At 44.4% G+C, this 27527-nt stretch overlaps 1 protein-coding gene across 1 annotated transcript; it reads left to right on the forward strand.

The window, feature by feature from the left end:
* The first annotated feature begins 20 nt into the window (after positions 1 to 20).
* Positions 21 to 27527, forward strand: znf507 (zinc finger protein 507). The gene is made up of 7 exons (XM_072380983.1): positions 21 to 133; positions 1578 to 3944; positions 5194 to 5302; positions 5407 to 5515; positions 17525 to 17629; positions 21523 to 21657; positions 22332 to 27527. Exons 2-7 carry the CDS (start codon positions 1581 to 1583, stop codon positions 22786 to 22788), a joined length of 3279 nt encoding a protein of 1092 aa, XP_072237084.1. The 5' UTR covers positions 21 to 133; positions 1578 to 1580; the 3' UTR covers positions 22789 to 27527.

Genomic DNA, 27527 nt, shown 5'->3' on the forward strand with positions numbered 1-27527 from the left:
TCACGTGACTGATATTCCATCCTCGCCATTTTGCAATGTGGGTGAGAGTGAGGCCACTATTTTTCATAGCTAACGAATAAAACAAAGTAGTTTTATGTATTGAGGACAAAGAGCGCCGAGCCTTGCCGTGTCAGTGAGTATATTTTCATTTACTTACAGCCGCGTGATCTTCCGTCACTTATTAACCGTTACGATAGTAAAAATGTCCTTGTACATTCATGTGTGTAACTCCTAGCACTATCTGAGACTCGTGTGTGTGTTTGAATAGCATTCAGCAAGCTGTGAAGCTAACAGTGTGTGTCCTGTTTCTGTAGCTTTATGTTTTAATTTTGCTTTTCTTTTTTTTTTTTAAATGAAAGCCTCATTTTTATTTTATCTGAAAATATTTAGCTTGTCAGCTTTTGTCATCTTTTATCAGCCACTACGTCTGCCATTGCGGTTGTTGGAACACTGTGAGAGTTTGGAGGCTGTTTGGAACTTTATCTTACAAGGGAGTGAAAGTGGACGAAATATTTTTAGATCCTGACATAACAGATGCTCTTCTGAGACGGTCTAAAGTACACTATGCTGTTTGCAGGAAGACTGAACTGAGCACAGTCAGATTCAAGTTGATAAGAAAAGTACCAAATGACTGACACTTAAGTGAGTTAGATCTTTAGCTGTTTATTTCAGTTGCAGTAGTTTGAGCCTTAAACGTTGAGAATATTTTCATCAGGTTGTTTGAACACTTTAGTGTATATTTTTTACTTAATCGAATTCTTTATCCAGAAGGATAAATGCCAATCCCTCTATGTCGTATCCTTCCTCAAATATACATCCTTCATTTAGATGTAGTCGCACAGAAGCAGAAGTAGGAGAACAAGGAAGGAAAGCTGCGGTTTGGAAATGAGGAAGAGGAAAGCCCTGGACTTGTGAAGATGAAAGGGATTTGACCACATAAGTTGCAATCATTTCCTTTAAGCTTAGCTTGTAGCCAAATGCACCATGTGCGTCTGTTTACAACCCGGTGTAGTTGCAGGCCTTATCATGAATGGATTAAGCTCTCCCACTTCCTTCTGAGAAGCCACACCATTCATTGGACCCGTGCTACATACTGTGGTGTAGTGTCAGGAATGTTTATTTGTCTACTTTTTTTTCTTTAGTAGAATATTTAAACTTTTAAGAAGGACAGTGGAATTGAGTGCAAAATGTATTATTATCAGTAGTAGTATTATTACAGTGTAACTGCTAAGTTTATTGAATACTTTAGAACATGAGACATTTTCAAAAACGTTAATTTTCTCATCTTTTAAGAATTTGAATCCATGTCGGCACCACATTGTAGCGGTCTGATAAACGTTGTTTTCTGTCATGTATTAAGTGAGAGGAGTTAGTCTTCTGTTAAGAGATTTTTAACTGGGACTCAGTGAAAACTGTGAAATACCCGTTATTTTGATAGTTATATTTCATTATAATATTCTAATGTAGAATAATTATTAACAATGTTAAGACTTGTATTAGTAAGGGATGACATTTGTGTAACTCTGGTGCAGAAAACAGATTACTCACATACCTGTTTGTCTCCTACTGTCTGCCAGGTCATGGATGAGAACAGCAGTGTAGTTGTTCTGTCCTCCGCTGCTTCCTCTTCCTCCTCTACTGCATCAGTGCTGGGATCTCGCCCTCAAATCCCGACCCAGCAAGTTATAGATCGGGGAACCCCCACGATTATTCAACAGAAACAAGCTGATGATTCTCTCATCCAAGTCATTGAGAAGCTCAGCAAGATAGTTGAAAAGCGGCCGCAGCGACAGAAAAGAGGGCTCTACTTGGCTTCTTCTGTTGGGGGAAAAGGAGGTGAGCAGGGCTTCAGCAGTGGTGGCTCTCCTAAGAAAATGAAGAACTGTACTGAAGGGGTGAGAACAGATGGCAGCAAGGCTGATGGCACTCTCTCTTTACCTGTCTCAGGTGATCGTAACAACAACAGCATCGCCTCCACTGTAACAGAGGAACTTAGCAGTTCCAACAGCAGTGACAACAAGCGGACAGTGACGTGCTATCAGTGCAGCCTGTGCCCCTATCTCTCCCAGACGTTGTCCCAGCTGAAAGAACACCTGAAGCAACACAATGAGCAGCATAGTGACCTCATCCTTATGTGCTCCGAGTGTCATTTTACATCCAGAGACCAGGCGCAGCTGGAGGCACATGTCAGACTGCACTTCGATGAAGGAGGCAACATGAAGGGAAACTCTCCCCATTTGGATCCATGCACAGAGGGGCAGGGAGAGATTTTAAGGAAGCAGGACGGAGAAGGTGATCACTGCAGACAAGGACCTGAGATGCTTAGAAGTTCAGTGGATGGTTCCATGGAGCTACCACAAAAGAAGAAATGGTACAGCTTTGAGGAGTATGGTTTGTATCGCTGCTTAATCTGCAGTTATGTCTGCAGCCAGCAGCGAATGCTCAAAACCCATGCCTGGAAGCATGCCGGGCTTGTTGACTGTTCTTATCCCATCTTTGAGGATGAGGAAGGTGGCTCCACAAGGAGAGAGATCCAAGCTGCTGTTAACAGTGTGGTACCCAGAGAAGATTTAGTTGTTTTTTCCCCAGTCCTTCAAGACAAAAGCTTGCAAAAGCTCCCCACAGCCTTCAAACTCCAGCTCTGCATGCCTGTGGCTGTTGAGAACAAACAGGATGCTCTGAATCCCCCAGATGCTAAACTCGGTGAGAGTCCAGAATCGGCAGCGGACGAGGACGAAAATGTGTACCCCATCAAAGACGTGAGCTCGGAGGAGCCCATGGTGGAGGTGCAGGTGACAACCGAGGCAGACTCTGAGATGGACATGGATGACCACCACAATAACACCTCTGTCGTAGACAGCCTCCTGTCATCGGCCCAGAAAATTATCAACAGCAGTCCCAACAGTGCTGGCCATATCAATGTGATTGTAGAACGCCTTCCTTCAGCTGAGGACTCCGTTATAGTGACCAAGCCACTTCTTCTCAGCCCAGACGTCGACAGCGACAAGAGTTTACTGGATGCAAAGGAGGAAGAACGGGACCATGTGGGAGGTGTGAAGGATGGGGTGGTCGTTAGCTGCGGTCCGGATGAAACTGACAGTCAGCCATTTGGAGGCGATATGAAGTCCTCTGTCACTGAAAGTAATGAGTCTCCAAGGGATGAAAACATCCCCCCAGCTGGTCGCAAGAGGACACATTCTGAGTCTCTCCGCTTGCACTCGCTGGCTGCAGAGGCCCTTGTGACGATGCCCATGAGGATGCCAGAGCTTCCTACCTCCAGCGCTAAGGTAAGTCTGAGGACCGTTTCAGCACAGATGCAGAACCCACACATGGACCAGAAGCTTTTTGAGATGACTAAAACTGGACAGAAGGCTTCTGACACCGGCGCATCAGCACCTCTGTTAGACTTGGAGCTTCGCAACGAGGGCAGAGAGGAGACTTTGGAGTCTCTGAGCACGGAGGAGGGAGACGAGGACAGCCCTGCCACTAAAGCCGGCATCAGCCTTTCACTGCTCACTGTCATTGAAAGACTCAGAGAGCGCTCGGACCAGAATGCCTCAGATGAAGACATCTTGAAAGAGCTTCAAGATAATGCACAGTTCCAAAACGGATCCGTGGCTGGAGTGGTGACAGGAAATGGAGCAGAGAGCTACATGTGTAGCATTCCAGGAATGGATGGGCTGGTCGGCTCACCTGATGGGGGGTTGGTGGATTACATCCCTGGCAGTGAGAGACCTTACCGATGCCGCATGTGTCGCTACAGCAGTGGCAATAAGGGTTACATTAAACAGCACTTGCGAGTGCACAAACAGAGGCAGCCCTATCAATGTCCAATCTGTGAGCACAAAGCCTCAGACAGTCAGGACCTGGAAAACCACATGATCCACCACTGCAAGGCGAGGATGTACCAGTGCAAGCAGTGTCCAGATGCCTTCCATTACAAGGTGAGGAGACTCAACCCACCCTCGCTGCATCCTTTTCTCATAGATGATGCAGTAATAAGATTATTCGTTGTATGTTACAACACTGAGAACAGTAATTCTGTCTGTTCTAGTAACAGAGGATAGTGACAATGTTCATGTGTTTCCCAGTGAAACGTTTTCACAGAATTTAGGGCTGTGCAGTATAGCCTCAAAATAAATTCTCGGATTCAATATTTTTCCCTCCAAATTTAAAATTAAATTTTTTTTTCTCTCCTCCTTTAGGTAACAAACAACAATGATTAATAATTCAAATAAATTGTTTCTTTTATTAAAACAATCAAATAAAAAAACGAAACAAACTTCTGCTTTCTGGATATGATAAATTTCACAGAATGTCCCTTTCGCCCCTTTAAAGTGCAACAAAATATAAGCCTGGAAAAATATAACAAATCAAAATGTAAATCTACACAGTGCACCTTCACATTGACTTGAAAATTGAAGTAAGTGTCCCTCCTCTTGGGAAAACACTGCCTTTACCTTTGAGAACTCTTAAATTAAACGGGTTTATATTTTTGCAGATGAAATGTGCCTCTTATATTTGGTGGAAGTTAAAGTGAGAATCGATCTTACTTTTAAAAAAATCGACCTTAAACCACGAATTTGATTAATCGACAAAAGCAAATCGCCCAAGGTTAGCGGGTGCAGCTCTGCTTGTTGTTGTCAAATACAGAAGGAAAGTAAGTGGTCGAGGCAAGACATGACCGGGGAAACGGGCAGCATCAGGTTACACTGGTATAAGTTGTATTGTCTGGTTTCTTTATTGGGTTTGAAAAAAATACCACTATGAATTAGAAAGTAGATTGGCCCTTCCAGCGAGCCCTTCAAATCTAAATGGATAAATTACCTGTGCAGTGACTGTTAAATAAGAGATGAATGGTTCAGTACTGGAGTGCAAGTTTAACTCAGTTTGATGATAGACTGACAAAGGATAATACTACTGATATGACTAATACCATGGGAATACAGCCTGTCTGCCTCAGAGATGATTAGATTCATCATTTTATCTTACGGATTTGGGAGCTAGGCCAAGAGAGTTTCTAACCGTTACGAATGGATGCTGCCCTGCTTCTATGATGTCCGTCCCAGAGGTGGCATTAGGGAGTAAGATTCAGCTGCACAGTGCAGCCATCACCTAAAGCTCTTTTGAATGCATATATTATAATTCCTTTGATACAAAATATTCTGGTGTGCATGGGTGTTTTCATACTAGAGTCAGTTAAGAAGCCATGAAAGAGAGCACCACAGCTTCAGCAGCGACGTGACGGCACTCACTGAAACCATCTCCACTGTGGAAGAATCGGATCGGGGAGCAGATGAAGGTAAAATATAGAAAATTGAGTGTTCTGTTGATTTTCATCTTTATACTCTTTAGAGGATCTCTCAGGAGGCTGTAAAATGCTGCTCCATTTGTCCTTTCTTTCAGATTGTTGCATACAGAAGATGCATAAATGTGACGTATGCAACTACACCAGTTCTACATATGTTGGGGTGAGGAACCACAGGCGGATTCATAACTCCGACAAGCCATATCGGTAAGTTGCTGACAAGGAGCTGTGGATGTGCACCATTCTCACCTAAGTGAAGGCAGAGCATGAAATACATGCTGAGAGTCTCTGTTTCAGAGTTTGTCAGGTTACTTTTTATCACACAGTACTCCATAAATACTGCCTCGGCTCTGTCTCTTGTCTCGTCCGACCTTACTGACCATCTAACCATAAAACATCCAAGCAAAGAATACTTGCAAGTCAGAGTAGGACTGAGACCATTCAGAAGAGGATGATTGGCAGAGAGTGAAGAGGAGGTAGATGTTGGATAGAAGAATTAAGCATCTGGTCGGTTTATAAAATCTTCAGATTTACTTGGATGTCATGCTAAATACATTCCGTAGAATTCAAAGATCCAAGACTTCTTGATTTATATTTAGACAACTGATCAGCCATTGATCAATATCTAAGAATAATTTGTATTAATCTGGCTTTCTGTTTTTCTGTTTAAAGTTCAAGGTGGATTGAATTAATCTAAACCAGATGTGACCTAAGATGGCAAATCATTATTTTGCTTTGGGAAAAAATTGGGGGATTTCTTTTCAAAGCTCGTATCAACACAACATAGAAGCATTTTTATTTTGGATTTCCTTTTTTTTGTTTGTTTGACCACTTTGAAACACAGTCTGTCAGAATATTCAGCCATTTTCTCTACTCGAGATCTGTTTTCATGTACTCTACTATAATAATTTTACATTAGAGGATTCTTTCCAAACTGATTATTAGTTAGCAGTGTTGAAATGTTGGAGCTGTGTGGTTTTCGTCAGTGAAAGACTCGGTCCAGCAGCCACAGTGGTGCATCTCTGTAATTACTGAAATCTATTAAACGCCAGCTGTCACAGGGAGAAGTTTGTTAAACTACCAGGGAAAAAGTGCTTCCCATTTAAAAAGTACATGTACATACTGCAATATACATTAAAGTGCCCATGCGTCATTTGTTATTGAGTAATTGGGTTTTAGGGACTCATTTGACCTCTTTACCTTAACTTCTTTTCTGTCAAAATGATGTTCACAATCATGATTAATAGTAATTGCAACGTCCCAAATGCCACACAAGACATTCCAAAGACAACTTAGATTACTTTATTATAGAAATATCCTTCATTTAGGTCCTGTGCAACGTAATTGCACTACAGCACTTTTCAGTTATTGTGATGGATTAATAAAGTGTTTACAGATGAAGTCAGTGCTGCACTTCCTCTGGACAACACCTGCTGTAGTTTTTGCTTCATTGCCATAACTTTGAATGTTTTTGGTTTTAATTGTGTTTATAGCCATTATGCGTTCAATTGAACACAGTCAAAATAGTTGCATGAAATACAGGTAACATGATGAAAGAACAGTAGGAAAGTAGAATTTTTGTGCTTTTGGGGGTAGATTACATGCTCTACCTGTAATGAAAAGGATTGACACTTTATCGTATTATTATTTTCCACACATTTATCAATATTAACAAGTTTTTATGAACATCATGTTGTACATCCCAGATATCTGTTGTTTTCCCTACATATTTAAAGTATAAATTGAGTGTGAGGGAAGATGGCTGTGACCAGATTTAGGGAAAAGAATGAGTTTACTGTCATTTCTGTGATATGTTCGGTGTAGTTTTATTCATTATCTACAGTTTTATTGTTTTGTTTTTGTTACTAAAATCAAAAGGTACTAAAATCTTATTTACTTCCCGAGATCAATTAAGACAGACATGACCTGTGGTTGTGATTTTAGAAAGGTCCATTAGATGGCAGTAAAGGCCTGGCGAGCCTCAGATCTGCACTGTGAAGGCCTATTTTGACAGTCCTCTTACTTTGTCTGACGCACCTCTCTCTCTCTCTCTCTCTCTCTCTCTCTCTCTCTCTCTCTCTCTCTCTCTCTCTCTCTCTCCATTAGCCCTTGAAATTGTGTGAACTAAAAGCACATATGGGTATTTGTGTCAGGTTTCTTAACAGTACACTGACTTCTTGTGCTCTGAAATCAAATGTACTTACAAGCTGCTGCTGTAAGCCAGTGGCCTTAAAGCAGCAACATAAATGGGGCTCATGCAGATATGAATATCCAAACGTGTGCAGTTCAGAAAATCTCTGGATGAGTTCTTGAATGAAATTTGCTCTTGATATTTTGTGCCGGGTCGTGGTTGTGCCCTTGTTCTTTGAAGACGGATGATATTACTGACGATCTTATCGTCAGGAAATAGTTTGTCATTTTCTGTTTTCGTCAGAGATCTGTGTCTAGCTTCTTAGATGATCCAACTATTCCTTTATCGTACACCAAAGTGAGATAACAGTCATTTTCACAGTTTTCTGGTATTTTAAAGTGATTACTTGAGAAAATTAAACTAATCTGTAATTGCTGACATTGCATGTCAGCATGCAAAGATCATGTTTTTGATTGAATGTTTATGCATTTGGCAGCCGCTTTTATCCAAAGCAACTTACAAATAAGGATGTAACAATGAAGCTGACATCAAAGTTAACAATAAGCTACATAGAAGGAAACCACCAGTCAGACTCTGTCTGAGGTGACAGTGTAGAAATAGAGAGCAGGCATAGAGGGAAGTACAGAAAGAGAGTGCAGTAGAGGGGGTCGGGAAGTGCTGGGGTGGGAGAAGCTCTCTGAAGAGCTGGGTCTTTAAGAGCTTCTTAAAGATGGACAGGAACACCCCAGTTCTGGTAGCGCTCGATAGGTCATTCCACCATCGTGGAACGACACATGAAAACAGTTTGGATTGTCATAAGCGTGGTGTAGATGCTGCTAGACGACAATCCTTTGAAAACCGGAGTGACTGACTTGTGACATAAGCCTTTGCAAGAGCATTCAAGTAGATGGGAGCCGTTCCATTGAGCACTTTGTAGGCTAACATCAGTGACTTAAATTTGATGCGGGGGTGGCCAGTGGAGCTCAATGAACAGAGGAGTGATGTGTGCTCTTTTAGGCTGATTGCAGACCAGACGCGCCGCCGCGTTCTGAACCATCTGCAGAGGTTTCACAGCACAGGCTGGAGACCTGTTAGGAGGGCGTTGCAGTGTTCGAGGTGGGAGATGACCTTCGGCTGCACCAGGAGCTGGGTGGTGTGTTGGGTTAGGTACGGCCTGGTCTTTCTTATGCTTAACATATGTTACGTATGACTTGCCCCTCTGCTCCAGCACAGACTGCATCAGTACACTGCTGAAGGGTGACGACAGGGCCCGAGTCACACGCTGTTCTGCATCCAGTTTGTAATGGAATCTTTGGAAATGGATGCAAACGCCTTCAAGTGAATGAAAGCTGAAAGTCAGCACTTAAGTGTTAGTCACACAAAAATGGTACCAAAGTACTCATCAGATTATCATTATTGTATCAAAGTGTTGTACCAAAAATATGAACTGTGTTCGGTTCCTGTGGGTGGTCCATTGATGGCAGCGTTGTTGACATAACAACCCCCCCCCCCCAAGAGAACTGTGCAGTGATTTTGATGGCGGCACTAATTAAATAAGGAGAGTTAGTTGAAGATGAGGCCCCCAACAGACAGTATATTATGGTAATTCTGGCCTGATGATAATGGTCCCTGTTATCACCTGAAATCTTGATTGTATGACAACAATGCAGGCAAACTACAAACTGTTCATATTTAACTACTTCTTAATCTGTTTTAAAACATTTAATTGGTAGAGTGCCTGTTATCATATTATCGTTGTGTTACAGGGACTGAAAGTCTATTAATATTCTTTCCCCTCCACCACTCCATCACATGCAAAAATACAGTTTTTTATGAGCTCGCTGTGCTTTGCCTTGTGTGTGAAACACCCTTTCAAAAGGTGATAACACCCACCTGGACAGGTAATAATGATTATTGTTTTATATTCAAACATTTTTGAACGGTTGTAGGTAGAAATTGCTGCAGTGCTAAAATCTGTAGTTTTCTTCTCACCTGGCTAATCATCAACAGCTTAACCTTCCTGCTTGTTAATTGGGATTAACTTTTTTCATATTTGCATAAACACTGAAACAGATGGACAGGCCGACTTTTGTGTGCACGTCGGACATTGTTTTCCGGACATGCAGATGGATCAAATGGAAGGTCCAGATTGACTGAGGTGCCTCTTTAAAAATTGTCTAATGATTCATAGTTCAGTGTTAAATGGCAGACAGTGTTGAGAGTTGAGTCACCCTTGTATGTATATGTTCAGTCGGACTCAAATTGGGCTTGCTGGTTTGTGCCTGCTCCACTGTTCCTGCTGATGACTTTGACACAGAAGTAACAAAATAAGGCTGCAGTGCACACAGAAGAAGAAGCTGGGAACAACAGAGAATCGCCACATAGAAAGCGTATCTCATTAAGATAAATCAATAAAGATTATAGTATGTAGAATATGCACAGAGCTGTGGGGCTGTTGAATTCACTGCTCAATATGTTTGTTTCCAGCTAAATTTTTGTTTGACAATTGTTTTAGTCTGTGATGTGATAGGACAACTAAGAACCAAGCATTATTAACCAATTCAAAGGGAGCATGTTGGACTTTCTTGGTTCAGTGACTCTATTTCACTCCTGTGTTTGTGTGCCAGAAAGTATTTGAATTAATTGGCCTGGTTGATCTATAACCAGGGCTCCTCTTCACTGTGCATGTAAATTTTGTATTTAAGACACTTCTTCGACACGCAAACCTCTGATAATCCATTGTGTTATTTTATAATGTTCAAATTCAAGTTTTACAATTTCACAACCTTAAATGCAGTCAAAGCTCCATGCACCCCTTCAGGATCTTTGTCTCAGGTCCCAGTTTGGGAATCATGGATCTAAGAAACCGTTCTGCCTTCCGGCATTTCTAAAGTTTAGTTGAGTCTTTGTGCTGTGCAACTACAAAGTGGGATTATGTACACTGCTTCTTGATAAGGAGCAGTTTCTTCCTGGAGTGGTGTTGTGTTGCTTGCCTTGCAGTTGCTACCAGGCAAGAAATAATGATGCTTGTGGGGGAAAGAAAAAAACGTTGTTGACCTTGGATTCACACAATTTAAAAAAAAAAAAAAAAGAAAGAAAAAAAAGGGAATGGTAAACTCTGCTGAACTGTACATTGGTATGAATAATACGTTCGGAACATGCAGCTGTACCAAACTGCGCTGCTGCCGCATTGCCCAATCAATAATATCCAAAGTTACATGGAAAAAGCTCCCTTCAGGCCGGGCCACTTTAATTTAAGCAATCGCACGTGAAGTCAACAAATAATGAATTTATTTGCTGTAATAAACTTTGTTTGTCCATTTGATAATGGTGCTGGAATATTAGCATCTTCCAGTTCTTCCAGCCTGCACACTGCTGCTGTGGTAGCACACAGTAACGAAGGTTACGATATTGTAACCCTAGTTATATTAGCACAGGCTTCGCCCTCTACTGGACTCTATGGGTATAACCCTCCTCCAATCGCGTACACGCGATGGCCCACTGAAAATTAACATGTACGTAGCTGGCCATTTGGGCGTGCCTACCTTTCCCGCGCTTGAGCGGGTTATATAAGCAGGTGCATCGCCATCTGCCCTCATTCCACCAAACTTCAGCGTAAGGCGAAAGAGCGGCAGGGCCCCTTTGTAGAGGGCTCAGCCTGTGCTAATATAACTAGGGTTACAATATCGTAACCTTCGTTATATCTCACACAGGCTTCGCCCTCTACTGGACTCTATGGGTACAGTAGGCCCGATTTATGTACTCCCTGCCGCGGGAGAGGCTCCGCCCACTGACCAAGCCAGCTACTGGTTAGATACCACGACCCAGTCACCACTTTATTGATCTTAGCCGCCCTGCGGAGTGATCACGGATCCAATCCCATCCCAGTTAGCCACATCTGGCTAGACTGGGTGAGATTGTGGTCTAACCTCACGGGGTCTCTATCATTAGACCTCCTGCGCACCTCATTGACCGAGTCTTAGCAGAGCTCGGCCCAATGCAAGTGCATGACGTCCCATGGGGGTCAAGTGTAAACACCTGACACAACCCTCCTCTCACAGGTCCTGTGTCCCCATGGTGAGCACAGTCCTTGAGAAGGAACCCGACATATCCAAGAGATAGAACCTTATGAATGGGCAGGGTGTAGACCACGATGCAGCTGTACATATGTCCTCAACACACGCACCACTGAACAGGGCCGTAGACGCCGCCACCCCTTGTGTGGAGTGCGCTCGGACCACAGCGGGGGGCTCTCGGCCCACTTGACTGTAGGCTGAGAAGATACACTCACACAGCGACCTCGCCAATCTCTTCTTGGACAGGGCTCTGCCAGCCATCCCGTCACCATAACACACCAACAACTGGCTGGTGGTCCTGACGGTGGCCGTGCGGTCAACATAGTATGTCAACGCACGCACAGGGCATAGGAGATACAGTTTCGCCTCCCTCGGATCCCTATGAGGGGGGGGGGGGTGAAAAGCCTCCAATTGGATAACCCTAGACCGAAATGAACTCCGTATGTTCTTAGGAAAAAAGGAGGGGTTCGGTTTAAGGATGGCCCCACTGTGGTCCCCGCGAATAAGTAAACAACTTGACTGTCAGGGCGCACAATTCGCTCACTCTCTTGGCTGACGTCACAGCAAGCAGCATTGCTGTCTTGAATGACAACGCTTTTAAGGAGGAGCATTCCAAAGGCTCATAGGGGTCCCTCGTGAGGGCCTCGAGCACCAACGGTAATTCCCACTGTGGCACAGAAGTGCGAGTCACTGGCCGCTGTCTTCTGACACCCTGCAGGAACCGTTTTACCAGAGGGTGGGCAAAAACTGGACTTCCGCCCAACCCTTCATGGCATGATCAGATAGCTGCAGCGTAAACCTTAATGGTTGCGTGGGACAGCCCTCTATCAACCAAAAGTTGCCAAAAGGAAAGAGTGTCCCCCACTTGACATGTCAGTGGGTCCACTCCCCTCTCCTCACACCAATGCTGGAAACCCAACCATTTGGCCCTGTAACAGACAATGGTGGATCCAGCCCTAGCTGCCTGGATGGTTTGCACCACCTGCTCAGATAGCCAGGCCACAAGCGGCTGGCCCAGGATAGGCGGCGCCTGTATTGCGCCTGCTTCCTGTGACAGCGCCCCCCGGAATTGGGGACCATTTGGGCCAACTCTGCGTACCATGCAGCCGACCGTTGGTCGGGAGCCACCAGGATGACCCTCAACCGCTCCATTCTCACTCTCTCCCGTAACTGGGGGATGAGGCGGAGGGGGGGAAAGGCGTAAAGCAGCCCTCTTGGCCATGGTGCGTGTGCAAACGCGTCCACCCCCAAGGGTGGATGGTCCTGCGGCTTCAGGGAGAACCAGCACGGGCAGTGGGTGTTTGACCTGCTGGCAAACAGATCCACCGTTGCTTTCCCGAAATGACTCCAGATCTGCTGCACTACTTCTGGTTGCAGCCTCCACTCGTCCTCCAGGGGGCCGCCCCTTGACATGAGGTCGGCTCCCCTGTTCGTGAGTCCCGGAATGTGGAGGGCTCTCAGAGATTGTAGGTGCTCTGAAGCCCATAGCAACAGGTTCTCCGCCATCATCAGCAGGGCCGTGGAATGTACACCGCCCTGTCTGTTGATGTAAGCGACCGTAGTGCGGTTGTCGGTCCTCACCAAAACATGTCTGCCCTTTAGCAGGTGACAGAAATTTTGGAGAACTAGAAACACTGCCTGTAATTCGAGGAGGTTGATGTGACGGTCCTCCCCCTGAGGCCACACACCACCTACTGCTCTCCCCAGGCAGGTGCCTCCCCACCCCATCAGGGAGGCATCCGTGAACACCGACGTGTAAGAGGTTACTCGTCCCAGTGGTGTTCCAGTCAACAAATTTCGTGGGGACCCCCAGTAATGCAGGTTGCCCAGCACCCTTGGGGGGACAGTCAACAGCCAAAACTTCTGCCTCCTGAGGTCTAAGCGTAGGCTGCTGAACCATCTCTGCAGGCGACGCATGTGCAGCAGTCCCAGTGGAACCACCGGGTGAGCCGCTGCCATGTGCCCCAGTGCCTGCATAACTGTCAAGGTTGTGACACATTGACCCCGTTGCAGCTTGAGAATCTCTTGCTGTAGGGCCATCCGTCTGGACTCCGACAGACCGGCCCTCAGGCTGATAGAGTTGAGCACAATCCCCAAGTACTCGGCCTGCTGGCTTGGTTGGGTGTTGCTCTTCTTCCAGTTGATGGCAAATCCCAACTTGGTCAGGTGAATTATCAACTGAGCTATATGAAAAATGGCCCATTGTTTGGACCTGGCCATCACAATGAGGTCGTCCAAATAAAAGAAGACCCTCATCCCGTGGCTGCACAGTGGTTGAAGTGCTGCGTCCACACACTTGCTGAACGTACGGGGGGCCAGGGAATAGCCAAATGGGAGCCTGTTGTACTCATAGGCTACTCCCTGGAAGGCGAAACGCAGGCTCATCCTGTGTTTCGGGGCCACCTCGACATGAAAATAAGCATCCTTCGGGTCGATGGTTGTAAACCAGTCGCCCGGTCGGACAAGTTCCAGCAGCCTCTGAGTGTTCAGGGCACGGAGGTCCAGGATGGGTCGGTAGTCCCCCGTCTTTTTGGGAACCAAAAAGTAAGGGGAGTAGAACCCTTGTTCCCTGTTGTGGGGGGGAACGATCGACAAAGCCTGTTTCGACAGAAGGTCTTGAATTTCTCTCCTGAGAAAATCCACCTCCTGTTGTGAGGCTAGACTCCTCTCCTGAACGCTGGGGGGAGCCTGCAGAACTGGAGTGAGTATCCCAGTCTGAGGGTCCTGTCCAACCAGTCTGTCAGTGCACAGCTGCTCTGCCATGCTCTGTAAAACAACGTGAGAGGTTGGGCAGGCAACTGTGGAGCGGCTTCCAGAAAACTGGTACGCTATTTCGGCCCTCTCCACCGCCAAACCCGCCATAAAAGGTAGTTTGGCCCATGGGGGGCCCTCTGTGAAAGGGCTGAGTCGTTCGTGAACGCACCAAGCCCGCCGTCCGAGCTGCCGGGGTCGTCCAGGAACGCCTCTCTGTTGTCCTAGCCGGCATGATGTTACCTGAACGCACCGCCGTCTGCCGACATTTCACAGCTTCTGAAACAGCGGAGTTCCCCCTGCTATTAACTTCGTTCGTGGAAACAATAGCAGGGGAACAAGTGGGATTATTCCAGCCAGTATAATGGTACTCGTCAGAAGGAGTGACGCTATCCCTTTGACACTGAGAAGCGTCATGGATAATTAAGGCAGCGTGATCCGCTCAGCGTTTGCGAGGGGCTGCCGGTACCGCTGGCGAACAGCCAGTTGTCCTCTCCTGGATAGTGGAGCAGCTAAAAACCTTGGCTGCACCGGTGCTTTTGCTGCTTAACTGCCCGTGAGCACGCTGGGCCGGCCCGACTGCGGGAGCAACACGTTGTCGGCCAGTAGCGCGTGAGGCTAACTGTGTGGTCGCTACAACCTGCGGGGAGCGATGATTTCTCATGCATTGCCGCCGGTTGTAACGCTCATGTGAGGGGACAACGGCAGACTTTTGTCGTTTGGAAGAGACAACAGTGCTCCGCTCTGCCAAGTCTCTCACAACGAGAGAGGCAGAGGGTGTGTTGTAAGATTGTGCTTGTGCAACCGTGGGGCCGGGAGGCCCGCTGCGGGGGTGTGACAGTGGAGCACAGTTCACTGGCAGCCCAGTGGCTTCTGTAGCCCTGGCTACGCTAGCCGGGGGCATGGAGGAGGCTGGGTAGGATAAAGCTCTTTTTGAGGAGTAACATGTTTTAATAAAAACATTTTTAACCTCCACAGAACAATAATCCTCAGTAACACAAGCAGAGCATTTACACGCAACACCATATGAACAATGAGGGAGGGTGACGTTGCAGCTTGTCTGCGGCGACCCTCCTGTCAGTCATTTGGTCGGTGGTTTAGCGCCCCAGGAGCGGGACAGCCTCTGCCTGGGCGCCTGTCTGCTGGTGCTGGGTACTGCAGGGCGAGCTGCGCTGGGGTCCCGCGGGGGGCGTTGCTGTGATGCGCCCGGCGGGGCCTGTTGCGGTTCTGCCAAGGAGGTCGCCGTGGGGAAGCTTTTCCGCTGGCGGCGCTCTCTCCTCCTCGTGGTTGCATTACGGTGGGGCAGTTTAGCCTCTGCCCTCTGCTTAGCAGCAAGCAGCAAATGACGGCTCAGCTGCGCTTTTTCCTCCTCCAGCCTCTTTAGTCGCTGCGTCACCGTAGCGAGGAAGCCAAAGAGGCCATCTGTTGAGACTGGTGCAGCCAGAAGATCCTCTCGTTCCCTTCTGGGGAGGGCGGTGAGGCCCAGCCAGACATGGCGTGAGCCAACGGTGGATAAGGACATCACGCACCCAGCGGTGGTGGCGACCCCCTGAATAAGGTGGTTAATCTGACCGATGGCACGGCCGAGATATTCCACCGTGTCAGGGGAAGGGGGTGTGTCCTGCTGGAGTGAAGTTGCAGCCGCAACACCCAGCACACCCAAATTGTTTGCTGCTGTAGCTAGCTGTGCACCCAGTCGGAATATTTTGTCAAAATATTCCAACGTGTCTTTATCCTGTGACAGCGGTGGTAGCGGTTTTCTATTCCCTGACCAACCAGCTGAATGTGGAATAATGAGCGCAGCAAGAGCCTCTTCGAGCGGGGGCACACCAGAAAACACGGTCTCCGTTTCGCCCTGCACGCGCAAGAAGGAAGCCAGACCGACGACTGCCGCCTTGGTCTTATGCGGCTCCTGCCATGATGCCTTGACACATTGCCAGGATGTCAGGAAGCGCAGGAGAGACAAACACGGGCCTTGTCTGAGGAGGCTCACTGGCTTCGGGGGCAGCGCTGGGGGCAAATTGAGCCCGACACACTTCGCTGCTCTCATCATGACTTTTGGGAAGTCCAGCTTGATTGAGGCGGCGCCGAACACAGTGGAAGTGTCGGACACGGACAAGTCCTCATCCTCGTCCGTGTCTTCTCGGGCCGGCAACAAAGGCTGAAGCGGGCCCGGCCGGCGACACTTCAGTCGGCATGGTGGTGGTGTGCGTCGGAACGTTGTCCTCCTCCTCCATGGCATCACCCTCATACTCCTGCTTCTCTTCGTCACTAGCGTCAGAGGACAGGGTGAAGAGGGACTGGCCGGAGAAGAAGTCAGCTCGCTGTTGACGACGGACATGGGGGATGTCTCTGCAGCACGGGCAAGCCGGGCGCCGCTTGAGCCCGGCGATGGCGTGCTCCTTCCCGAGACACTCGAAGCAGAGTAGGTGCAGGTCTGTCGAAGCGATGATACCGCTGGGACAGGCCGGGCAGATTCGTTGTTCTTGTAGCGGCGACTCCATCCTAGGAGATGTTGTGTCAGTGGGCACTTGCCGACGCTGAAAGTAGAAGGAATGAGGGCAGATGGCGATGCACCTGTCTATATAACCTGCTCAAGCGCGGGAAAGGTAGGCACGCCCAAATGGCCGGCTACGTACATGTTAATTTTCAGTGGGCCATCGCGTGTACGCGATTGGAGGAGGGTTATACCCATAGAGTCCAGTAGAGGGCGAAGCCTGTGTGAGATATAACAGTAGAAGTCACTACGCAACCAAATAGGTGTTTTTCCAAAACATCCATAGGGTACAGGAACAGAAGGCTAATAATTGAAGCTATAAAAGCCAGCCAATTTGTTTTATCTTTTCAGCAGATATCTTCTTTTGTCTAATTTAACAGACTGTAAATAATTGCACTCTGTTAAAACAGTGGGCTTTAAGACTGGAAAGTACTTTTGTTTCTTACTTTGTTTTGATTATGTACAAATGGCCACGAGTCAAGTGTAAAGCTCTGTGTGTAGACCTTGGACAGCACAGTATTTGCCTCCAAGCAACAACAAAAGCCAGTCTCATCTTCCAACCAGAGCATCCACAGTGCCCAATAGTAGAAAACAGTGATTTATTATTTTTCTTAAAGTGGCAATTTCCTCTCTGTTTTGCTGTAAATCCCTTATCTCCCTTCAGGCTACAAGTGTAAAGAAGCAGCGCATTGACCTCAGAATGCAGCTCGTTAAACTGGCTGCTCTGTCTTGTTCTCACTCTTTGTTTTTTCTTCTGCCAGCTGCTGCAGCTGTGATTTTGCCACCACCAACATGAACAGTTTGAAGAGCCACATGAGGAGGCACCCTCAGGAGCATCAGGCTGTGCAGCTGCTGGAACAGTACAGGTGAGAGAGGGCAAACGCTCATCCACTCCAGAGATAAGCGATCACAGTGACCATCTGAGGTGGAAATCAAAAGCTGGATCTGGCCTGAGCCTTTGAGGACACACTGTGAGCTCTCACAGTGCTATCAACTTTCATACTTTAGAAATGGGCTTCTGATTGCAAGGTTAGTGGTTGGTGAATGGCAGAAGTTGTCTTCAGTATCTGCAAGGTTTCTATGTGCATGAGTCTGTACATAAAAAAACGCAGGCGATGCTTTTCTTTATTTCTTAAATGTGCGCTCCAGCTACTAAATAATATAGCAGTTTCATATGCAGGAGGATTTGAGAGGGACAGATTGTTTCAAAACTGAGGCACCTGGTATTAAGAGCATCTCGAGTGACCGCTTGGGATTGGATTAGAGATCGTTTGGCCAGTAAATCTACACGGTTTGGACTTTTTACAGACTAACAGAATTGTAGAATTTGTGCCCTCCTCCATCTCAGCCTGTTTCTCTCAGACTCTGTACCTGAAGTCAAAGTAGACATTACAGCAAACCGCTCAGGCAGCAGTTCCACACTGATAACTGTAAAATAAACAAAGCGGAAAACTCATGAGCATATTAAATCATATACATGTTTTAACTATATTTTTCAAACACTGTTTCTTAATATATCTGGAAGCGGGCATGAATGAATGGCTACACAGATGCTCAGATAAACAACATTTAGCTACAGTGATGAAACAAACACATGGTGTAAAGCAGCTTATACAATCTTAGAACTGCTCTTTTCTAAATTTAGTGAAAGATTCATCATTTACAGCATGGTTCAAGAGATGTTAAGGGCAGTGGAATTTTTTTATGATCAGAAAAATTCTCCTGCTGCTTTTCTTCTTCATCATTGTCGTTTTCACGCTCTTCTTGTTATATCATCTTATCACTTTTATTTTTATATGGCCTCCTTACAACTGGTCTGTCTCTAATTCAGCTGTAACTGCCTGACTCCATGCGGATAACAAACAGGACAATTATACATTCATTGAAGGTAGTTCTGTATCTCAAATTACATTGTGTAAGGTAGACATTAGCAGGTTTCAGATTTGTCCCATTTCCATTTGTATTCTGACAAATTCATTCCAAAAGGCTTTGTTGTGTAATATTCCCAATACAAGCGAAGCAAAATGAGCACAAATGGAGAATTTAGTGATATAATATAGCTCAGTGTCAGCGCACCTCTGACTACAGACATACAAATTAAGCTGCTTGCTCACAATAATAACATAACGTTACCGCCTGTGATGCATGCATAAGCCTGTGTGCCCTGCAAAGCACAAGAGCTGATAATTGGCATTTTAGCTGTTTACCAAAACATTCAAATTACATTAACATAGAATGTTTTATTTGAGATTTTACTTGAGGGCCTTCACATCCAATTGGTGGAATTGCAGCTCTTTAACATGTAAAAACCTCTTTTTCAGAAGCTCAGCTGTAATTGGACTGTTGATTTGCAGCTCTTTCATGAACAGGTGTGAGCTATTCCTTCATTATTTCTTCATCAACGAAGCAATTAAAAGGACTGGAGTTGATTCCAAGTGTTCCATTTGCATTTGGAAGCGGTTGCTGTGAACCCACCCAAGCAATCAGAGCCCTCAATTCAAATAAAACAGGCCATGCTTAGGTGGCTAAAACAAGACTAATCAGATTGGAGAGATGGCACAAGCATTAGAAGGGGCCAAATCAACTGTTCAATACAGTCTGTGGGGAAAAGAAATCTCCCACAGTAGGAAACAGTCGCGGATGATTGCAGCATCCTCGAGTAGTGAAGAAAAACCCCAGAAGCAGTCAGATCAATTCAGAACTGTAGGGATATAGTTTCTGCTCAGACTCAAAATGTACCGTGAAAGCATACCGGAAGTTTTTATAAGGCAAAGCAACACAGTATTTTTTTGCGATTGACTTGTTAGTTACCTGATCTCAGCCTGATCAAACTGCATTTTACTTGCTGAAGGCAAAACAAAATAAAGAACCACAAACTAAGAACTCAAAGCAGCTTCAGCCAACACCTGGCAAGTCACCAAAATGGAGGAAACATTCTTCAGTGATGTTCACAGGTTCCACGCTGCAGGCAGTCGCTGCCTGCTAAAAATCCTTGGCAAAGTATTAAGGATTAACATTTTATTCATGAACACATTAATTTGTCCAGTTACATCTGAGGTCCTAAAAAGTGGGAAAAGAAGTCCTTAAATGAATTTCCATGTTAATATCCTCAAAGTAGAAATGAGAGTCTGTGTTCATTAAATAATTTTTAATTACTGAAATTTTTCTTCCAATGTGGCAAATATAACCAAAAATTTAGACCGTCCAAATATTTCAGAGCCCGGCTGTGTAGCGAAACTAATGGTTTCTATCATCTTTCCAATGAGACATTACGTTTTGTTACACGTCATGCTGCTCTTCATCCAAATGAAAGCGTAAATAAACGCTTTCATTTGGATGAAGAGCAGCATGACGTCAGCGTTTGACTCGGGAGAAGATCAAATAAGATCTTCTCCCGAGTCAAACGCTGACAGAGAAATAACACATTTTGAGCATAAACGATCTACAAATATAGTTGGCCTCATTAGTCCTGATTAGAGATCACAAGCAAAAAGCATTACAAAGAAACATTTTTGACATGAACTATTAACTGGAAAAATTCTAAGTGCGAGTTTTGGATCAATGCAATGAGCCTTTCATGATCCCGCTGCGGTGTAGCCACAGCTGTGTCCAGAGGCTCCTGCTGGCAGGTTGTCCGTCTGTGGGCTGTTAACTCAATATTCCTTTAGCACCTCCAGGGAATGTTTGTCATATCTGGCATTGACATTCTCTGAGGTAAGCTTAACCGTATGTCTACTCATGTCACCTGCAGCTGTATGCTGACACCGAATAGTTTTATGGCATGACAATGACAATAAATGTTTGCTTTTATTTCCATATTGGCTTTAATCACGCTGTTTAAAAAAACAACTTTAGCGGGTCTATCACTGCATACCCATCCACGTCGGTATCAAAATATCAGCATACACGTCTTGGTATAATTTCAGTTTACTTGCATGGATGTACTCGCCAAGTTTTTTCAGTACCTTTTACTTCTGTGCCAATGCTGTTCACAAAAGTAAATCTGCAAGAGATGGCTTGCACACAGGTGAGAAAAGGTGATTATCAGAGCAAAATTAAGTACTTCATTGCACCACTTTCTAGACTGCACAGACATGCTGCTACAAACTGCTTCTGTCTGCATCTATCTTCTGTCTGCATCTATCTTCTGACTGCATCATCGATCACGCAAAAAAGAATTACAAGAGAGGGTTAAAAAAAAAGTTATTTAACAAAAAATACAATGAGATCAGTGACTGGCTAAAATGAGTTAAGACACAAGAGTACCATTCATTCTCATAGATCTCATCATGGACAAGTAAGCTTTTTTTCAAAATCTAACTATCAAATAGGCAAGAGGAACTACTTCCAGGGTTGTTGGTGAACACACCAGTCTATTTCTTGTCTATGTGTTGTACAAAAAGCTTGCTGGGTATTGCTATCAGCTGGTGAGGGCTGTGCTTTACACTTTTTATTCATATTTGCAGCTGAACACATTTTGAAAGTGCACAACTCCATAACGCGTAATTATTAAAATTCTGATAAATGACTTCAGCAGTTTGATGTAAATGCTCTCTCCGGTCTTTGTCTCGGTCTCTGAAGCTCTGTGTTCCATGTGCAGCGTTGAGTCAGGGTGATTCCTCTTGATGGAAAGTAGGAGAAGGATTAGTAGAACCTCAGTACACATATTAAATCAACTTTGACATGATCGGCTTTCTCCCTTTCCCCTCATCCTCTCTCTTACACTCCTAATATGTTTTTCCTTTCTCCTTTCTGCCAGGTGCTCTCTTTGTGGTTATGTGTGCAGTCATCCCCCGTCACTGAAATCCCACATGTGGAAGCACGCCGGAGACCAGAACTACAACTATGAGCAAGTAAACAAAGCCATTAACGAGGCCATCTCCCAGAGCAGCCGGTAAGCACGTGAGCTCCAATACAGTTTTATCAGCCATTTGAGTTTTCTTTTTGGATTTGCAAATAAGTGAAAGGTGCCGTGGGTCCTAGAAAACTAACTAGGTCAGGCATCTTAAGTAGAGCTAGAGCTGCATTATGCTTTTTACTTAAACAGGAATAAAGCCCTTTTACCACTGTTCAAAACTCCAGAAAAGCCAACACTCAGAAACGTCTTTGGTTAACATTCTGTCCCATACCAGACTCCACGGTAGTATTTAATTTCTTCCAGCTCCGTCACCATTGACTCGATCACACTACCTGAGTGAACACACACACATTTTTTAAAGAGGGTGCTCCGTGAGGGGTTAGTCTGCGTTAGTCCAGTATTTTACACTCTGTAACTCATTATCAAACTTCAAAACACGTTTTTATTTTTTATAAAACACGCGTTCAGCAGGGAAATGTGTGGAGAGTCCTGTTTTCACTTTGTTCTGATTGGGTTTGTGACTTGGACAAAGACCAGACCGCTTTTTTAGGAGTAATCGATGCCGAAACCCAGGCAGATCCACGGGGTTTTTAACTTTTTATTGTACATGATGTGAGTAATCAGGAATTTCGTAAAAGTGAGATTTACAATCCAGTCGTGTAACCTTCCTCTAAACCCTGATTTGTGATTGTTTCCTGTGTTCTCATCAGAGCTCCTCAGAAGCTGTCTGCAGTTCTGGAGTCAGTCACTGAGTGTTCGGCGGTGGCCCAATGCTCAAAAGACAAAGTCAAGGGTCCAGTGGAACTTCCGTCAATGACTACAACAACAACAACAAAAGCCGCTCTGTCTATTGACAGCGCAGCACTGCCCTCCACACCTCCAACAGAGCCTTCACAGTCCCCCAGTGAACCACTGACCCCCCAGGGGAAGGAGCCCGCACAGCCACAGTTCCAGAACCATCCACGAACAGGCCAGTTCCCTGTCCCAGGTCCCAGCATGGAATACTGTGTGCTGCTGTTCTGCTGCTGCATCTGTGGCTTTGAGTCCACCAGTAAAGAGCGACTGATGGAGCACATGAAGGAGCATGAGGGGGACATCATCAGCATCATCCTCAGCAAGGAGCAGCAGCAACCAGGAGCCCAAGCAAGCCTCCAAACAGCAGAGTGAGATGCGCCCCTCCCTCCTTCTCACACGCAAACATTTCATAACGTTTCTTTACCTCAAAGGTATGGAGTTGTAACCAAGTGTCTTTTCTCAGAATGTGTGTGACTGAAACTGAGACTGTTTCAGGACAGATTAGATGATTTTCTTAGAGAAGGGAATTATCACAAACATTTTTAACCAATGTAAGCCGTTAATATTAATTTGAAATATTTTCACTTTCAGAAGCTTTGACTCAAGTTAGTTTGTTCTTCAAACAGTTCATACCTCACAAATGGACACAATCCCTCTTCGGAGACTGAAAGAAGTTATCTATTTACCAGTTAATTTAGTATAATCTTTTACCATAAGGCAGCTCTTTTATTGCTACTGTAATAATTAATGTATTTAATCCAACACGGTTGATGCTCTAAACCAGTTAAAGAAGGCACTTGTACAAACCCATCGCCACCTAAAGGCATGTATCACAGCTTGGATATCAGTTCATTTTCATGTGAGTAAGTTTCCACTTTGCTGGTTTAGAGCGGAGCATCCTCAGTTCTTTTTTTTTTTTTTTTTTTAACTTGTTTGAGTAAATAAGTTATCATTTTATTTGTTGAATGGTTTATGAAGTAGATAAGATAAGAAAGGTATAGTTGTTGAAGGAGGAGTGAAAGTTGGCCACAACAAAGGAGGAGATGTCCTTTGATGACTGTAACACTCAAGTGATGGATGTATTGGTTACAGCATGTTGACAAAAGGAATGACATAAAGGGAAGTTGGTTTTAGTGGTGCTGCTTTGTAAATTGAAAGGTGCCAAGCTATTTCAAATTTCAGTTGTGATCGTGGTGCTAGGCTCATTTTAAGAGTTGAAGGTTTCCCACTTTCTTTATTTTTTTATCCTGTGCCGTTTATGTCCTAAATAAATAGTGATGTTTTTATTGTAATCTCTAAGTTCTTAAAGGTAAAGATTTTCTTCTGTCAAGCATAACTGAAAATAGAGGACATGGCAGCGTTTTTGAGGTCTTCTCGATGTAGTCCTCTCTTTGACGTGATTGAGTGGAAGCAGGAAGCTAATATGATTACAGCAGACCTGATATGAAAACCTCGGCACAGGGAAATTATGACAAATGGAAGCTTTGATCAACAAAGGCTTTGTCTTGGTTGGGCTAGGTTGCCTCGCAGTGAGAAGACAACAAAATGAATGGCAGCACATGGCAAAACAATTGAATCATTTCTGGGAGTGTGGAGAAAAAAATAAACGTTGCGTGTGCTGGTGTTAGTCCTGACACTCACTGCCCAATCAGTGGGTAGAAAGCCCAGTATAAACCCCCGCTGCCACTGCTATGCTCCATCTTTATAAAAAATCATTTTAAAAAGTCAGCGGGACTTCACCAGCCCTGAACTCTAACTCCAACAAGGCTATCCCACACGCTCATAAAAAGTGGTGAAACTGTTTGTCTGTTTGTGTCTCATTAAATCTGTCACAATTACTGTCCAACCTGCATCAGACAACATATAGACATCGTCAGTGAGCAAATACTGTTGGAAGTGGAACGCTTGTGTGTTCAACTCTGGTTCAGCATCATTCCCATCTCTGAGGTTCCCACTTCTGTGGCAGATGGAACACAACATTTATTGTTTCCCTTTCAATGAGACATAAGCCCTTGTCATATGTCCGTCGCACCTTATGGGCGCCAAAAAGAAAGATTTGTTAACCCGTTGCAATTCCTCATTTGTGTTAATAAAGACTTTCTAAACAGAAAGTCTCAGCCCTGCATTGGTGTGTGCTTACATGCATGAAGCCGGTGTTGCTTAATCAGTGATGAGTTCTGCAGTTCCAGGGGTTGCCCTTCACAAATAGTTTGTTTTGCGTCTGTCGCCACCCTCCTTGCAGCTCATATGGGTATCAGTGGTGGATCAACCTCACGCTCCTATACCAGCACTGTACTTTATCACGTGACATGTAAAATGAAGGCACGTCAGCCCATTAAGGAAAAGGCCTGTGAGCACGGTCCTTCATGGGGATTGCTCTTGCAGACACAAGATCACAAGTGTGGTTGTGTGTTCAAATAACTCAAAGACAATATTGTGCCGTGAATTCAGCTGTACTTAAAAGTATGATGATCTCCCCAAAAAATGTAGAATCAGCAGAATGTCGAGAACCTTTTCTCACAAAGCCTACAGTGTTACAGCATCAGACTGCCCTCCTGTGCTTGTATGTTGCAGTATAGGCGGTAGTTCAGCTAAGTGGCCAGTTGGAGCTGTAAACATGGCAGAACTTAATTGTGCAAACACTTTGCTGAGGGTTGTCCCAAACCAATCAAAATTTGATCAGAAATTCATAGTAAAAAGAATTAAACATAGTCTTAAAAAAAAGGGATTCTATTCACCCAAGCAGTTTGTGACAAAGTCTCAACCCATTTAAAGTATCATGAAGTCCCCTCTATCTTACATCCGATCAGATGAGACTGAGGAAATTAAGATCTATCTACCTTTTAATGTTAAAGTCTGCATGGCTAGATTTCCGATACATGTGTGGGTACATATACTGATCACCACCACTGACAGGTAAAGATCAGTGTTGTGCTGGGAAAAGCTGCATCCTGGGACTCGCATGAAATGTACCTACCTAAACATTTCTGCAGACCAATCATCCCCCACAGCCGTCCAGTATGGCAACATCACTCCCCTAACGGGCAGCTTTCTGCAGAGGAACAGCGCTGAGCCTTGCAAAAACAGCTTAGGAAGGCTAAAAAGCACGTCAAAGAGCCTGAGGTTTTCCCCTGGTCTCTAAACTCTCCAGATACCAATCTGATGGGATGTGCCAGCATCCATAAGAAGCAAGCCCAATACACGAAGACCCTCTCCACAACCCACTGGGCCTAAAGTATCCTTTGTTATCGTGTTACAAGACACTGCAGGACACTTTCAGAGCGGTTATTGCGCCATGGCTGGTCAGGGCTCTTTAGGCAGGATAGTGTGGTGTGAAAGCACTGCGAGTGGTCAACATTATACGAGCACATTCCATTTACCACATGTTTAACATGAATTAACATGTTTACACCACTATTATGTTGTTAGAATTCACCGTCTCCCATGTCTAAAGGATTTTATTTTGGCAAAAAAAGGCTTGTAATTATTCAACTCTGAAGATAATTGGAAATATCATTTTGGTCGGCTGGGATCTGGTTTTGGAGCTTTTTCTGTTGCCATTCACATAAGCTAACATTCAACTCACTGCGGTCATTTCCAAATAGCACTTTTACCTTTAAGAAAAAGAGAAGTTACAACAAAGACAAATGATATGTTATTCTCTCAGATGAATTTGAACAAAGCTCATATTTTAAACTGAAGTTGAATTGATGTCTTGTTGATTTGTTTTTCCTCTGCTGACTCATTTGTGTGAGCTGATAACGTTGGCATGGGGCTGTGCCACAAGCATACATCCTGACATTTTTCCCATCGGCAGCCTCAAATCTTCGATGTCTTACCACGTTATTTGTTAGATGGTTTTGAGTTTGAGCAACTCTTTCATCCCGGTTGTGCATGGAGAGCAACAATTTGATTCCATGCTGTCAAACCCTCCCTCTCACTGATCAAATTTGTTTGGAAGTGGAAGCAAAGTAGAAAATTAACTGTCCATTACGACCATCCATCACAGTTTATAGCCAGAATCAGTTTCTCTGAACAGCTGTATGGGATTCCTTTGCATCAGGGGATCGTCATCAATATTTTTGTTTGATTTGTTTGGATTTTCTGTCCGAAATTTAATTTTTTGGACCCTCTGTCTTCTCAGAAGTTGCTGTGAATGATCTGATCAAGTCCCAAACCCAACAGCAAACCAACAGCAAAAAGCAACTTTTGATCAAACTACATAAGAATGTTTTAAGCCTGAGATTCATGTTGGCTTAGTCTCCTGGTTGGAAATGCATGTAGGTCAAGAGGAATTTCACATTTTGTGTCGGTGTGACAGAAAAGGCACATATATGAAAGCATGTTTATTGTGTTGCCGATGGTATCCGATGCCCTCGTTTCTTTACAGCTCTATATCCTGCTTTAATCTACACAACCATAAGACCTTTCATGTGTGCCATATTAACATTAGAAAATAATCTTTTCTTCTTTTTTTTTAAACTCGAGTTTTTACTTTATTGCCAAAACTTGTTGAATGAACCTTTTCTGTTGCTCTTGAAACTGAAGTGATGGGTATGATCAAGGTTACCATCTCAGGAGGTTCATTTCAGCAAATCTCCCTTTTTTTCTTTTTTTTTTTAAGCAGTTTTAGGGGAACAAATACAACACACTAAGTATGTGAAACAGCCCTTTAATGCGTCAGTAAATTGAGTTCACTTTTTTATGTGTACATACTTAAGAATTGCAAAACTGACTTTTCATCAAAATATATATATTTGTAATGATCTTGTTTTGTTTTTTATAAAAAAAACTTTAAAAAAAAAACCCAACTCATGTTTTGGATTTAATTTTTACTCTGTTCTTGTCTACTGCTAATCTATTTAAGGGAAGTCTGGGTGTAAAACACAACTCAACACAGCAAAGTGAGCTGAATGAGTTTAAACCAAAGGAGGCGGAGGACATATAACATGTCTGCTTTGATTCGTGTATTTTTATGCTCTTATCAGATTTTGTAACGTAGATTCAACATGTAATTATCTCATACTGTAATTCGCTTTGTGTTTATTTATTTTCCAAACATCAAAGGCAGTATTACATCACTTTGCCATTGTATTTTTTGGTAATAAAAA

This window comes from Leuresthes tenuis, unplaced genomic scaffold (assembly GCF_036924035.1).
Source record: "Leuresthes tenuis unplaced genomic scaffold, fLeuTen1.0.hap1 SCAF_2, whole genome shotgun sequence".
NCBI lineage: Eukaryota > Metazoa > Chordata > Actinopteri > Atheriniformes > Atherinopsidae > Leuresthes > Leuresthes tenuis.

Bases quoted from the DNA above. Each gene is read 5' to 3' on its own strand.
- znf507 (XM_072380983.1), top strand. From the start codon at position 1,581: ATGGATGAGAACAGCAGTGTAGTTGTTCTGTCCTCCGCTGCTTCCTCT. The intron at 17,630-21,522 runs GTGAGAGAGGGC...CCTTTCTGCCAG, and splicing joins CAGCTGCTGGAACAGTACAG to GTGCTCTCTTTGTGGTTATG. The intron at 21,658-22,331 runs GTAAGCACGTGA...TGTTCTCATCAG, and splicing joins GCCATCTCCCAGAGCAGCCG to AGCTCCTCAGAAGCTGTCTG.